Raw genomic sequence first — 15,329 nt, forward strand, 5'->3', positions numbered from 1 at the left:
TCATCAGCATACATAAAGTGATTGATCAAGGTGTCACCAAGCATACAACCAACCTTTGAATTGAACGGTAAATATATGTACATTTAAAGTATGTGTACATGCAGATGTAAAGAAAATCGATCTATTTGACAACATGAGGCGCGTCATATTTGAATTCTGGAAAGACAACCGACATCACAGCTTTCAAAAGTGACAAAAAAAATAAAAAAAACAAAAAGCGCGTGGTGGATTGTTCCCGTGCGCTCACACATTGCCTGCTCTCTTTACACCGGTCCCGTTACTCACACACCAGCAGAGTGGCAGCCCGGCAGCCGTCTCCTCTCCACAGAGGCGCAGTCTTGCAGTGATCAGCAAATACACGCAGGCCGATCCTAATCCCACCAGCAAGCCTTTCCACGGCCAGTTGTGCCCTTTTCCAAGCAACTACTTTCAGAGAAAAGCCTTAACTGCGTGCTCTTTCACTTCTTTTTGTGTGTGTGTGGATAATTAACTCAGATTTTCCTCGTGTGACATTTCAAACGCTGTCACGTCACTTCTAACGTGGCAACGTGTCATTTCTAAAACAGATTTAAAATATATAATAAACGGTTTAGGAACATGAGAGTGAGACCATTTTATTCCCGGCGGCTCCAAATTATTCTAGATACACAGAGAATACCATAACAATCAGGTAGAATACCACATGAATAAAGTATTAGTTGATATTCTGGTGAGTAAATAATGGGTAGTTATATTTATTTGGATTTCAGCACCAGTTTTATCTGACTCTCATTAGTGTCATCTTGATATTTGACTAGAAATAGGCGTTTTCCTGATAAACCAATCGGAGCGTCGTCCGCTTCCACCGCGGAGAAAAACAACGCCCGCTCACCAGTCCCGACCCAGGTTGGGGGGGTGGCAGACCCAAATCACTCATTCATCAAGTTTACTTTACGCGGAGTTGGCGTCACTTCTCGTGCGCGTTTGTCCCGCGTAAAACTCAGAATAACATGCTGCTGTTCACTAACAGTGTCGTTCAGAGGCTCAGACGAGTGTGCGTCGTCAGCAGGAAAGTGGGAAACACGTCAGCCTGGCTGAGAAGGCGCACAGCTCAATATGTGACCGTTAAGGTAAGAAGAACTGAATGGGAAGGAGCTGCGTGGGAAAGCCTGACGGATGCCCCCCCCCGTAATCCAAACAATTTTAGATGTTCATGCAGGAATGTATAAACATGCAAAAAAAAAAAAAAAGATAAATGTTTGGGGCGTAATTGAAACGCGCACAGCGGCTCGGAAACGCGGTGTGTCGGGAGCGTGCGTGAGAAGAACTTTATTTAAGCTCAGTTCAGATAGTTCGATATGCGTGATTGAATTGTTCCTTCCTGACGCGTTCTCGTGGCTCAGCATTGCAGCAGATGGGGCAGAACTTTTTAAGGCAGTTTGGAACGGTGCAAGAAACAAAGTATTAGATGGAGTATTCGTTTTGGACTTGATTTAAGTATTATTTTTTTGAATGCCGTCTTAATGAATACACAAACGGCAAAAGAAAAACTGGACTCGTGTTTCATGCGTTCATCAGCGACGAAGTTGCATCATGTTTGAAATCTGTTGGACTTTCTCTTTTTTTCGCTTTAGCAGCAGCAAATGGACCACGTGGGCAGCATCTCTGTTCCATTTTTGCTCGTTTGTGACTGAAACCATTTATCTTCAGGACAATGTGAACGGCAAGCACAGAAGAATCTATTTCTAATTCTGATTTGGATCACGTGTTTTTATTTTTTATTTTTTTTTTTAAAGGAATCAAGGAATTTTATTGTCATTCCAACATTTGCACTCTGGTCCCAGTTAAGCATATAAAAAAGACAGAATCATTCAGACAATGGACAATATTATTTCTTTACACTGTATGCGTCAGTGTTTAGCTTGTTGCAATAGCAAACAATGCTGCTCAGTACTTCATTGATTGATTTAGCAAAGCACACACACACAATAGAGAGATGGCTGAGTGAATAAGAATTCATAAATCAGCCAGACGTGTAAGAGAGATAATGTGCTGCCCACCGGCTGGAGGTCGTGGCGGGTCATCGACCTTCATATTCAGATACTTTTACACACACAGAGAACAGAAGAGAGTCGTTTTGCTCAGCATTCATATCACAATCCACACTGGTCCATAGTCCCAGCATGAAGTTCCAGAGGCTCACTGTTTGCCACCGCTCTTGAATTCGGTCTACAACACATTTATTTCAAAAGGTTTGCTTTTGGTGTGTCCAAGCCTGCATCCTAAAAAAAAAAAAGGAATAGGTTATTATTTGGGAGAGATTTTTACTCATCATATGCCTGCTTTATTTGAACTCCCAGGCCCAGACAGCCCACCTGGTCTTGGAGGATGGCACCAGGATGAAAGGCTTCTCCTTTGGGCACAAAGCCTCTGTAGCTGGAGAGCTAGTCTTCAATACTGGCCTGGTGGGGTAAGAAGACGTCATGCTGGCATGAGGAGTAGAACTATATCATATTTTAGATAAAATAGTGCACTTGAACAAACACGGATCAGCTGTTGGTATGCCAGATGCTAAAATTTAAACCGATTGCAATTTCCTGCCCGATCACCGATCTTTAAAAAGTCCTGACCTGCCGATTCTGATTTTTTTAATAACTGACCGCATACACCCCCCCCTCAATATTTCATTCAATCTTATTTTATTGAAAACCAAACAAAACGTGTGCAACAGGTTACACTTTAAAAAACTGTTTTGAGCCTTTCACCAAAAATAAAGTGCGCAGCAGTATTTTGCTTTTACAAATACATTTCTTTCTTGTAGTGCAAAAAATATATAAAAGAAAAAAATGCCCAAATGCAGCAGCTTTGTGACTATTTCTATATAAAATTGTCAATCTAAAAATAACTTGCAACAGCTTACAGGACAAAAAGCTCCTAAAAGGCAAACATTCTTTGTAACGTGTTCATAAGTCAACGGGTAATAAGAATTAACAAGGCACAGGTCGTTGTTCTCAGACTTATTGCAGTCACTTGTTTTGGGGGTGGAGAGATAGGCTAGGGCAAGTAGAGCAAGATCTCATGGCAGAGCAGAAGGGGACAGTGGCTGACTTTCAGACCTTTGCAGAGGTAGATGAGATCGGTTTCGGCCAAATCCCACCCCAAATGAAGGAAATCAGCGCCGATCAATCAGTGCTTGTTTAGTTTTAATCATTACAATCTTAGTACCTAACTATTAAGTGCCTCATCATAATATCCAGACACGTCTGAGCTGCTTGCACTCTGCTACAGGTATCCAGAGTCCCTGACAGACCCCAGCTACAGAGGCCAGATCCTAAGCCTGACCTACCCTATAGTAGGAAACTATGGCGTCCCCAACACCGAGGAGCTGGATGAGCTGGGTCTGAGAAAATATGTGGAGTCGGCTCGCATCCAGGTAGGAACATACTGTGCCCACGCTAGTTGTTGCTACCAAATATTTGAATTGTTTTTTCCCCCCCTGAAATTTTTAGAAAGTAAACATTGAATCGGATAATCAATCTGCGGCTGGATATTTCCAGGTATCTGGTCTTCTGGTCCAAGATTACAGCCATGAGTACAGCCACTGGAACGCAGTCAAGTCTTTGGGACAATGGCTACAAGAAGAGAAGGTTGGGAAACAGCTGGTTTAATGGAAACGTCTTCTCAAGTCAGGACTACTGCTGGTAAATGTATAAATGTGGACCTTCCACCTTCTTTAAAGGTTCCTGCGCTGTTTGGAATCGACACAAGAATGCTGACCAAGATCATCAGAGACAGGGTAGTGGAATACAGAAGCCTGAAATGCTGCACTCAGCTGCTAGATCTCTTTCATTGTGGCGTTCTGAAGGAGGTCATGTTATTGCCCGTGTCCTCTTACCTGTGATTTCTCTTCAGGGTACAGTTTTGGGAAAGATTGAATTTAGTGGGCAGCCTGTGGAGATATCTGACCCCAACAAGAGAAACCTGGTTGCAGAGGTCTCAACAAAGGTAACGACTGCAAACTGTTATTATTGTTCCTCCCGTTGCGTCAGGTAGACGAAGTACAAAAGACAAACTCAAGATCAGATTGTTTTTTCCTTTTTGTTAACATTGTTGACGCGTGCTGACCTGTCTTTGCTGTGCCTCTCCCACCCACTGCAGGAAATTAAGGTCTTTGGAAAAGGAAAGCCATTGAAAGTGGTGGCTGTTGATTGTGGTATTAAACACAATATAATTCGCCTGCTGGTTAAGGTGAGAATGGATGCCGAGGAATTTGTTTAATTACCCTCGCCGAAGGGGAGGCGAGGGTATTGCAATTGGGTTCGTTTGTCTGTCTGTTTGTTTGTTTGTTTGTCTGTCTGTCCGAGCGCATAACTCAAAAACTAGTAACCCAATCAACTTGAAATTTTTTACACAAGCAAGGTTCTGTCCGTGGCTCGGTCCTCCCCGAGAATGGCGTTGATCCAGATCTGACTCCAGATTCTAGAATTATTTTTACATCTGGAATTGTGCCTGTGCTGTAAACTGCCACTTTAAGAGGGAGGGACACGAATGGCATGATGGGAAAAAGAGTCCAGAAGATGGCTTGTAGTACATTCCGGAGCAGCAAGCTAGAGCAGGTTTGGCCCCTCTGATCCGGAAGCCCTGTTTACTGTCTCACAAGATCGAATAGTCTTTTGGAGGCGAGGGTCTGCAATCTCTGATTGTCTTTCTAGTTCTCACCGCATCATGTACTTAAAAAGGATGTCTAATGTCTAAAAGCTCAACACGTGCCACAAATGGAAGAAATAACATGAAATGTTTTGTATAATAATCATATTATCTTGTAAGGGGTTTCAGCAGCCGGTCAGTAGAGGAAGCTTCTGTTCGTCCTTTGTTTGTGCCGTCTTGCTGTCGCTGAAAATAACATGCTTCATGTGTCCCCCCTCCCTGCGCAGAGGGGCGCTGAGGTCCACCTTGTACCCTGGAACCAGGACTTGCGTAGTTTAGAATATGACGGCCTGTTCATTTCCAATGGACCAGGAAATCCAGCTCTGGCTGAGACACTCATCAAAAATGTTCGAAAGGTTGGTGCAGTTTGAAGCCGTTACTTAAAGATTCGGGAGATTTCAAGAATAAAAAATAAATAAAAAAAGGAGGATTTGACATGACGCTCAGCGTGCCTTTAGTTACTTTAGCTGTATTTCTTTTCCTGTCAAGGTGCTGGAGGAGCGTCCTCAGCCCGTATTTGGGATCTGTATGGGCAACCAGATCACTGCTTTAGCTGCAGGAGCGAAGTCATATAAGCTCCCCATGGGCAACAGGTGAGCGCGATTAAAGCTAATTAGCTCACAATATGTATGCTCTTCAAACACTCATATTTAAAGGGGGGGGGGGGGTCTGCAGTAAACAATCTGTTTTGAAATTCAGCCAAAGTACATTTTCTTCTTTAAAAACAATCTGCAAAGGCAAATGTATAAATGCAGTATTGCTTCCACTCATGTTATCTGGTGTTTTCTTCATTATCTATCAATATCTTGGTGTATTGCATCATATCCAGGTGTGTTGTCGCTCACACGTCCTCTTTTAATGTGCATGGACGCCGCTACTTTGAACATGCTACTTTTAGAAAGGGCTCCATAATGCTCCGCGAGGTCTTAAAGTCCACGGGGAACCTTGAACGCGAGCTCTACATAAACTCTGTTGCACTCACAAATCATTTATAAATGGCTTCAGAGATTGAGTGACACAATAAATACAGTGCTTTATGTTCCCCAGAGGCCAGAACCAGCCCGTGATCAATTTAATGACTGACCAGGCCTTCATTACAGCACAGAACCATGGCTACGGCATTGACAGCGAGTCTCTGCCCCCGGGATGGAGCCCACTTTTCATCAATGCTAATGACGGCACCAACGAGGTAGATTTCGCTCCGTGTGAAATAATTCATGCTGTGATATTTCTGTTCCGGACTTTGAATGCGCTACAGTGCATAACAGACCTTAAATTGCAGAATAATATTTGACAAAACTAGACTTGCGTGCTTCTGAAATGCTAAGAAATAAAATGCACGATACTGTCAGATTTGTTTGTCTCATTATAGCAAATCTGCATGTTCTCCAGGGCATCGTGCACAAAACGAAGCCTGTGTTCACGGCCCAGTTCCACCCGGAAGCTAAAGGCGGTCCCACTGACACAGAGGTAATTACGGACTTTTCTAAACAAACTACCTTATTGTTCCTTCATTACTTAATTTAGGCATTTGTTACCAGGCCACACAGAAAGAGTTGTATTGATCATTTTATTTTATCATTCAGACAGACGGGTGTTTTATTTTGAAAAACATCCAGATTTTCTCCGTGTGAATCCTGACAAGCCTGAAAAAACTAACCCCCCCCCCTTAACTAATGAAAATGAGTGAAAAAACAAGCATCTTCTTTTATGTACCAACAAAATAAAGCTGCTTTTAACAGACAAACCAGGAGCCAAACTTAGAATGTGGGCTTATCAACATGTTAGTCATTCACCAAGTCTGCTCTGCATTATAGGCAGTGACAAGCCTCACGAACTGCTTCGACACAGAGATCAAGAACCCCGGATTAAAAGACAACAACTTTGAATTAAAAAAAAAAAAAAAAAAAACTTGAACATGGACAGATGCAGTTGCTGCGGCCACAACTGCAGCAACTGTGCAGGAGTAGATATTGATGTAATAATAGTTTAATGATTATTACAAGTGCTTAATATAAGGTTTAGGGGTTACATTTAAATTCCTCTTTTTTTATTTAGTTACCCGCCGGTCTGGCATGAAACTGGTCCGTGAGAGGAAACCGGTTGGGGACCGCTGCCCTATAGCCAATCATTAAATTACTTAACAGTGCATTAAGAGTTCCAGTTGCAATTTCACAAGCCTAGTTCGATCATGTGTTTGTAGTTTTACACACAGAATTGATTTCAATTTGTTATCATCCATTGAGCATGGTGGCGCAGCGGGTGGTGCTGTCGCCTCAAAGCAAGAAGGTTCCTGATTTTGTTCCCATCTGGGCAGAGTTTGCATGTTCTCCCTGTGTTTGTGTGGGTGTTCTCCAGGATCTCTGGTTTCCTCCCACCTCCAAAGACATGCAACTTAGGTGAATTGGTCACTCCAAATTGTCCGTATGTATGCTCCCGTACATGTTCACACTGTCGTGTCCTTGGATAAAGCGGCGAAGGGCGAGACGATTATGATCGTCTTGTCTTCAAGAAGATGAATGAATGAAATATGATTTCTTTCTTAGATATCAAATGTTCCTCAGATTTTAACGCCGATGCAACAGTTGTCGTAACAAAGAATTGCCTTCTGTAAATGTTGACTAAAAACAAGATGCAATAAGCATTCATGGTTTTACTCACGTAAGCACAAGGGGCCCAAAGCATCGGTGAGATTGGTGAAATTTGTTCCACAATAAAAGCCTCGTACCCGTAGGCAGAGCTTGGCTTTCATATCAACCGCCAGTGTGGTTCAGTAAACGTGAGCTCCATGCTGAGTGTGAAGGGGTCAGGAAATGTGCCGCTTCCTGTCTTCCTTTCTATAGTTCCTCTTTGATGCCTTCATATCGCTAATGAAGAAAGGAAAGGATGCAAACATAGCGTCGATCATGCCGAAGAAACTCTCCATCCCTCCCAGAGTCCAGGTAAAGAGTGTCGGACCAGACTGCCCATTCTAGAGTATATACAAGTGGGAATAATTTCTTTAGTATAGTTGAAATTATTTGTCTTAAATAATTGCACAGCAGATCGACCGTCACAATAATTCATAGATCCCTGTTTTAATGGTTGTTTCCCATCCGTCGCGTAAATGTAGGTGTCAAAGGTGCTCGTACTTGGATCTGGAGGTCTGTCCATCGGCCAGGCAGGAGAGTTTGACTATTCTGGATCTCAGGCCATCAAGGCCATGAAGGTAAGTCGGAAACGAGCGGCTCCTCAGATCAATAGCTCTGTTGGGACTTCTGAACATTCTTTCGTCAGTCTGCTCGTGTAACAGCTTCTTAGAAATAATCACTGATTGTATAATTTGCTTCTAAATTTACTTGCTGCTAACTGGAATGCTCAATTTTTATATTTTAATTACCACAGTTTTTATAACTGATTGCTAACGGGCCCACGCGATCATCATCTTCATCTTACCGCAGGATCCATATTTCCCACTCTGTCACTACAGTAAATATATCTCAAATATGATTTCTTTTTTTACTTACCGTATTTTTCGGATTATAAGTCGCAGTTTTTTTCATAGTTTGGTCGGGGGTGCGACTTATAAATCGGAGCGACTTATATATCCTTTTTTTTATTACCGTACCCATATCCGCAGCAGGTCTCCAAGGTGAACAGCCTCTGGCATGTTACAGATGTGGGAAGTCGGCAAATCAGATCCGTAACTTCGGGATAAGGATTGGCTCTAAGGGCTGGGTCGGTCGGGCTGGGGTGCGAAGCGGGGCCGGGCTCGAGCCGCGGCTGGGGGAGCAGTCGCCCCGTCGCCCTCCCCTCCCCGCCCGCTGGAGGCCGCGCGGCGCGCGCGCCCGCCTGGCGGGGTTTCCCCGTCCCCTTGCCCCCGTGCCCCTCATCCTCCGTCCGCGCGAGCGCGGTGCGGCGCCTTCGCCGGCGAGATGACATGTATGTTGTTTGGTGTGGGATTTTATCAAATACATTTTCCCCAAAAATGCAACTTATCCTCCAGTGCGACCTATATATGTTTTTTTCTTCTTAATTATGCATTTTTTGGCTGGTGCGACCTATAATCCGGAGCGACGTATAATCCAAAAAATACGGTACTTTAACAGGGGACCTTGTAACTGTAATTAGTGTAAAAACGAAGAAGATGCCGACTGTCATTCCACCCCAAAAATATATATTCATACTATGACATGCTCTGTTGCCTTCTTTTAGACACATACCAAATCTTTGTCAAATATTAACAAATGGCAGACATAAAGCACAAATCTAGTAAATCCTGTTCATGATGATAACTTTGCATTTTGTTGTCTATAATCATGTTTAAATGAATAAAAAAAAATCTATATGTCTTTCATATAAATATTTTATTTAGCTTCTCCTTTGTTTTAGTGTTTGAGCATTTTACAAACCTAAATGCCTCATTTTGGGCCCTTGGTATTAAGCAACGCTGATGGACTAGACTGATTGCTGGTTTTTGTCCTTTTTAATGAATTTGCTGGCGGTAAATGCTTTCCTCTTCGTCTGCAGACTTGAACATGTGTGTGTAACTGTGTGACGCTAACTCTGTCTGCATGCGGAACGTAGGAGGAGAACCTGAAGACAGTCCTCATGAACCCAAACATCGCCTCGGTTCAGACCAATGAGGTGGGCACCAAGCAAGCGGACTCTGTCTACTTCCTGCCCGTCACACCAGACTTCGTCACTGATGTAATCAAGACTGAGCATCCAGACGGCATCCTGCTGTCCATGGGTGGACAGACTGCGCTCAACTGCGGTGAGCACATCTGTAAAAGTAACATTTTACCGTTTCTGTGTGTTTACCCGTGGATTAAGTTGGAGGAGGGGGAATGGGGGTGGGGGGGGGGGGGGCTGTTAATGACTTTGGGTATTGCTTGTACAGCTAAACATGCGTTTATGTGGATTTTCTTTTTTTTGGTGGTCAGGGGTCGAATTATTCCAGCGTGGCATCTTGGAGAAATATGGGGTGAAGGTCCTGGGGACCCCAGTGGAGTCCATCATGGCCACTGAGGACAGACAGATTTTTGCAGACAAACTGACAGAGATCAATGAAAAGATTGCGCCGAGTTTTGCTGTGAAGTCGGCAAGTATCTGATCATAAGGGGGACCCTTATCTTTTAAAAACCGTGTGAGACAAATTATGCATATATTCTGCGTATACATGTAGTATAGTAGTTTTAATGTCCTAACAGTCCTTGTGGGGAAATGTTTAAATGCTTTCTTTAGGTATCTGAAGCCGTGAACGCAGCAGAGCAAATCGGCTACCCGGTGATGCTCCGATCGGCCTACGCTCTGGGAGGTCTGGGCTCTGGCCTTTGTGCAAACCGAGCCAAGTTGGAAGATACTGCCCACAAGGTCAGAATTTAGTGTAGGCATTGTTACAGAGGGAATTGTTATACTCTTTTGATTGATCAAATGAGCTTTTGGCACATTTCACATACACTTCATTTGATGAATTTTTGTAGCTTTTTTTCCTTCCCTTTATTTTTAGATGTTTAACCTGAATAACGATGAAAGCGTCTAGATAGAGTTTTTTAGTTTTAAAGGAGGTAGCTTGTGTTTATGAGGCAACATTTTTTTTTTTTTTTGTCACAATGTGCTACCAGTGCTTTGCACCTCTTTAAAATCAGTACACATGCATGAAGTGGGAGTTCCATCTATCCAACTTGTACCACATATCTGGGGCCAGGTTGCAGAGGCAACAGTCTGAGCAGCACTCGGCAAAGGTTCCCGGACCGCATACTTCCGAACTCCCCCACCATGATAAAGTGGCATTTCCTGGGGGGGGATGAAGTGGGAGATGCAGATGTTACGTTATTTATTTACCTAAAATTTCGGCTTGTAAGTTTTGTAATTGTATCGTACCACCATAATTATTGAATGCTCGACAATGATCACAACTACAGCATATGTTTTTCAGTTGTTCGTTATTGAACGATAGTGGATGATTAAATGCATTTGATTATGTATATGTATGTGTGCGTATATAGGCTCTGGCCATGAGCAGTCAGATACTGGTGGAGAAGTCTCTGCTGGGCTGGAAGGAGGTGGAATACGAGGTTGTGAGAGATGTGGCTGATAACTGTGTTACCGTCTGCAACATGGAGAACTTTGACCCAATGGGCATCCACACAGGTATTAAAACGTGCACTGCAGCCGGTAATACCTCGACATACGAGTGTTCCGAGATGTTCCGCGTGATGACGATGACGATGGAGATGAAGCAAGAAATTATCGATCAATGTGACCGTGGTGTCCGTGTAAGAGGTGTACAACGACGATATGTACAAGCCTCAAACAGAAGGATGCTATCAAGAACACAACGCCTTCCAAAGGCGTAACTATCATGTCTAAGTTTATGTAAGTGTGCGTGTGAGGTACAATTACGGTACGTAAGTGTCCATGTGCCGTCCTCCTCCTCCGCTGCACACCGCTGTTAGCGCTACCCTCTGTCTTGAAGGTAAAACTAATAATAAAGCCACATTTTATTATGTTACATTCATCATTTTGTGTGTACGCTTGCATCTATATAGCAATTAAAAACCATTTTCTCCATTGTTATCAGCGTTGATTTGAGTGTTTTTAGACGGCCGGAATGGATTAAATTGTTTTCAATTATTTTATATGTGAAAACTTTATTTGACGTACGAGCGAATTGATTTACGAGCTCGGTCCAGGAACGAATTACACTCGTATGCTAAGGTATTGCTGCATATCTGATTGGAGGCATTGTTCATTCTCTCCTGTTGTGTGTTGTGCTTTCTGTCTTCTTCCCTCTCTGCTGTGAGACTGTTTTAAGGCAAACACATTTACTTTTGTTCTTTGCAGGTTGTTCCTGTGGACCAAATTAACTGTGTACATGAAAGTGGATGTCTAGATGCTTTTGACAGCTGGTTTTGACCCTTGCCTTATTGCTTTGGCTCTTTTCTGTAGCTCAAGAACAGTGTTGAAAATCAGGACTTGAGTGGGAAACTTGACCTTTAAAGTCTATCTAGATTAGAACCTGAACCATCTGGGACACCTTGACGTGTACCTGCGATTATAGATAGTCTGCACCCCCCCCCCCCCCCCATTCAAACTTCATTTTCTGTCCATGGGGAAATTAATAATCCAAAAAGAGTTGAATGTGGATTGAAACCTTTTTTGGGGGACTATACTATATTAAGTATATTGGCCATATTAAGAGATGCTTCCTTCTTCACTTCAGGGGATTCCATTGTAGTGGCACCAAGCCAAACGCTGTCCAACGAGGAGTATCACATGCTCCGAGAGACGGCCATCAAAGTCGTTCGTCACCTTGGCATCGTTGGCGAATGCAATATCCAGTATGCCCTACACCCTTCATCATTGGAGTACTGCATCATAGAGGTTAACGCCCGACTCTCCAGGAGCTCTGCTTTGGCCTCCAAAGCCACCGGGTGAGAAAGTCCATGCACACAAATGCGGCTTATGCTCCAGCAATAACGGCTTTTCTTACAGAGACGAGCTATTATGTCAGATCAGTTGAGGTGAGTCTTGGTGTGAATTTTGGAAAAAGGTTAAGAATGTGTATTCTGTCAAAACTGGAATCGCAGATGGAATAACAGACGATAATGCGACGCCGACTGCTTGCTTCCTGAACAAGTGCAGGATCGACGCTCTACAGTAGAATGCGAATTTAAAATAAAAATTATTCAGTCAACAAATGCAGAGAAGAGGAGAAGGGGAAAGTGCAACATGTTTTTGACCTGCTCATGAAGTCAAACTGTTAAACTTGTTTGGGTCGGCATGAGTTTTGTGGGTCAGATATCTATTTGCCAAAAATCAGTCTCTGTCGATTTTAAACATTTTCCCTCTTTATACTGTGCAAAAAACACTTTTTCCACGTTTTCCAATATAACGCCTGCCCCTGGCCGTAGATGCCCTACCTCGGTTTCTGCTATTAGAAAATGTTACCTGTTCTCCAGTACCATTCCAGAATGAAGCCGAGTCATATATAAAATGATTCAATTATATAAAACTGTTAATTAGACAATAACATACCTGTAATTTCCTCCCAGACTTTTAGCAATCTGTGCAGTAAATATAAAGAATTGCATCCTCACTCTCCAGTGCCTCCCAATAAACTTCTTTCCAGTATAATTAAAGTGTTAATTTTCTCTTCACCCGATAAACATCTTTAACCACTGCCATTTTCTCACTACTGCCTGATTGGAAACAAGGTTGCTTCATTTCTTCCATTATTGTCTCAAAAAGTAGAATGTGTTTTATTGTGTCATACCTCCGGTATGATTGAACAAGGATCTACTGAGATATTTTAACACAGCCAATTGTTTTTGAATTATATTACCGGTAAGTCATCCATGCTCACTGCTCCTTTGCCATGCTCACCCTCCGATAGGATAACAGGTAACATCTGTAATACTTCAAAGCTGTACACTAAATATGTAGTCTCCATGGAACATGTTACCATGCTGTGTTTTTCTTTTGGAAGAAAATGACAAGTCAGTTTAGGTACATCTAATATGCAATGGAAATCAGTAGTGTTTTCCATGGCAAAACGCAATAACAAAGTGAGGTACTAAAAGTGAAATATTTGATTATAAGAAAATAAATATTTATTTCATTTCTGACAATGGGTTTTGACAGTTATTTATCGTCAAGAGATCATGAGATATTTCAATAAGACAGAATAAAGGAGACAATGCTATATGACAGACTGAATTAAGATTAATAACGTGTGATCATTCTAACAATACTCGTTTGATACCAAAGCGCCATGTCTCACAGGTACCCCTTGGCTTTCGTTGCCGCTAAGCTGGCTCTGGGTATCCCCCTTCCAGAGATCAAGAACGCTGTATCACAGCAGACCACTGCATGCTTTGAGCCCAGTCTAGACTACATCGTTACCAAGATCCCACGCTGGGACCTGGACCGCTTTCAGGGCATGTCCCATGAAATAGGCAGTTCCATGAAGAGCGTTGGAGAGGTGGGATTCACTGCTAAAGACTCACTTCATTGTTCATCTTCATACACATTGATGGATTCCAGCCTTTGGTCTGTTCTGGATTCAGGTGATGGCGGTGGGCCGGACATTCGAGGAGAGTCTGCAGAAGGCCCTGAGGATGTGTCATCCATCGGTGGATGGCTTTATGCCCTTCCTGCCACTCAAAAGGGCGTGGTCGGAGACTCAGGACCTTCGACAGGACCTGGCTGTGCCCTCCAGCACCCGCATCTTCTCTATTGCCAAGGTACACTCATCTTCCCTAACATCAATAATGAATAACTGCTTCCTCAATAAACTCACATCCTGAAGTTAAGCCAAAACTGCCGTGAAAGTAGGATGACGTGGATCAAAATGAGTCCCCTGTCCTACCTGCCTGGCTAGTGCATGGAAATACTTGCCTTTGATATGCTAATTAGGTTAAATAGATGCACGGGGCTTATAATCACTGCAAAAACAAGCACAGGATAAAAATTGTGATTATTTATCTGATAGCTGGGACTTTTATAATATGCTTGAAAGTGTTGTGTAGGAAAGCCCTCTTCACGTGTTCGTCTGCGAATGGTTTTCCATGTTTCACTATGCGGTGAGAAATGTTATAACACCCCCCCCTTCCGTTGCTTCATCTTCTACAGGCAACTTTTATCCGGCTCATCTCTGAAGTTTTTTTTTTCCCCCACGTTTAGTGTCAAAGTGACGAGTGATTTTAAATTAGAGTTGAGCAGAGAATTATCTGCGATCAGAATAATCCAGTGTTGGTCATGAATGAACAGAGACAAATCCAGCAGATGATGAAATTACATCCAACGTCCAAGTCTGTTTCATGTCTCTGCTTTTAAGTCCCTCCACAGCGGCATGAGCATTGATCATATCCACCAGCTGACGGCCATAGACAAGTGGTTCCTCCACAAACTCCACAGGATAACGCAGCTGGAACAGAAGCTGGCAGACCACACGAGGTACAGCAACACGCACACAGACGCACCGATTGGTCCACCAGCCACTCGTTGTTAGTTTTAGATTTCCGTTATATAGAAGTTCTACTTTAACTTGCAATCAATAAACTGCCTGCGGGCATGTGCTTGTAAATGGTAGGCAGTATTGTGAGCATCAGTTGTTTTGTCCCCCTTCAGCGACACACTACCCAGGGAGTTGCTACTGAAGGCCAAATTGAATGGATTCTCAGATCGGCAGCTTGGCCAGATTCTGGGCTCCAGTGAGCACGAGGCGAGAAACCTGAGGCTCAGTCAGGGTATCAAACCTTGGGTCAAACAGGTGAGCGTTAAAGGAGAGGCCACTGTTGTTCAGATTAAATGTGGAAGTGTCCTAAGTGTAACTCCAGATATACGCCTTGAGACCTGCAAAAAACCTTGAAATTAATTTGATTTCCTCTGTTTTAAAATTATTGGTCAATGACCTTCATCAAACTCTTGTTTCAGTTAACACATTTTTTATTCCTGAATGTAATGCTAAATTGATCTGAGTAGCCCCGCGTCAGACATTTACCAAAGCGAACTAACAGCAGATGCCGAATGCGCCACAGGTGTGAGATTAAAGATACTCCTCTATTTTGTCTGACTCCTCCCAGATTGACACCTTGGCAGCAGAGTATCCAGCCATGACCAACTACCTGTACTGTACCTATCACGGTCAGGTAACT

The 15,329-nt window shown here is 43.1% G+C and overlaps 1 protein-coding gene across 1 annotated transcript in view; it reads left to right on the forward strand.

Annotated features, from left to right (window-relative positions):
• Positions 1–989: 989 nt before the first annotated feature.
• Positions 990–15,329, forward strand: part of LOC137914105 (carbamoyl-phosphate synthase [ammonia], mitochondrial-like) — a 31,884-nt gene continuing 17,544 nt past the window's right edge. Inside the window, 23 exon segments of the mRNA XM_068757723.1 lie at positions 990–1,109; positions 2,340–2,449; positions 3,268–3,412; positions 3,537–3,626; positions 3,719–3,775; positions 3,892–3,984; positions 4,138–4,227; positions 4,914–5,042; positions 5,176–5,279; positions 5,734–5,875; positions 6,079–6,156; positions 7,530–7,628; positions 7,799–7,894; positions 9,253–9,442; positions 9,612–9,769; positions 9,913–10,041; positions 10,677–10,821; positions 11,894–12,104; positions 13,456–13,654; positions 13,740–13,916; positions 14,510–14,628; positions 14,803–14,944; positions 15,258–15,323. Coding sequence (XP_068613824.1) covers positions 990–1,109; positions 2,340–2,449; positions 3,268–3,412; positions 3,537–3,626; positions 3,719–3,775; positions 3,892–3,984; positions 4,138–4,227; positions 4,914–5,042; positions 5,176–5,279; positions 5,734–5,875; positions 6,079–6,156; positions 7,530–7,628; positions 7,799–7,894; positions 9,253–9,442; positions 9,612–9,769; positions 9,913–10,041; positions 10,677–10,821; positions 11,894–12,104; positions 13,456–13,654; positions 13,740–13,916; positions 14,510–14,628; positions 14,803–14,944; positions 15,258–15,323 — 2,889 coding nt within the window.

The sequence above is a fragment of the Brachionichthys hirsutus genome, unplaced genomic scaffold (genome assembly GCF_040956055.1).
Source record: "Brachionichthys hirsutus isolate HB-005 unplaced genomic scaffold, CSIRO-AGI_Bhir_v1 contig_1089, whole genome shotgun sequence".
NCBI lineage: Eukaryota > Metazoa > Chordata > Actinopteri > Lophiiformes > Brachionichthyidae > Brachionichthys > Brachionichthys hirsutus.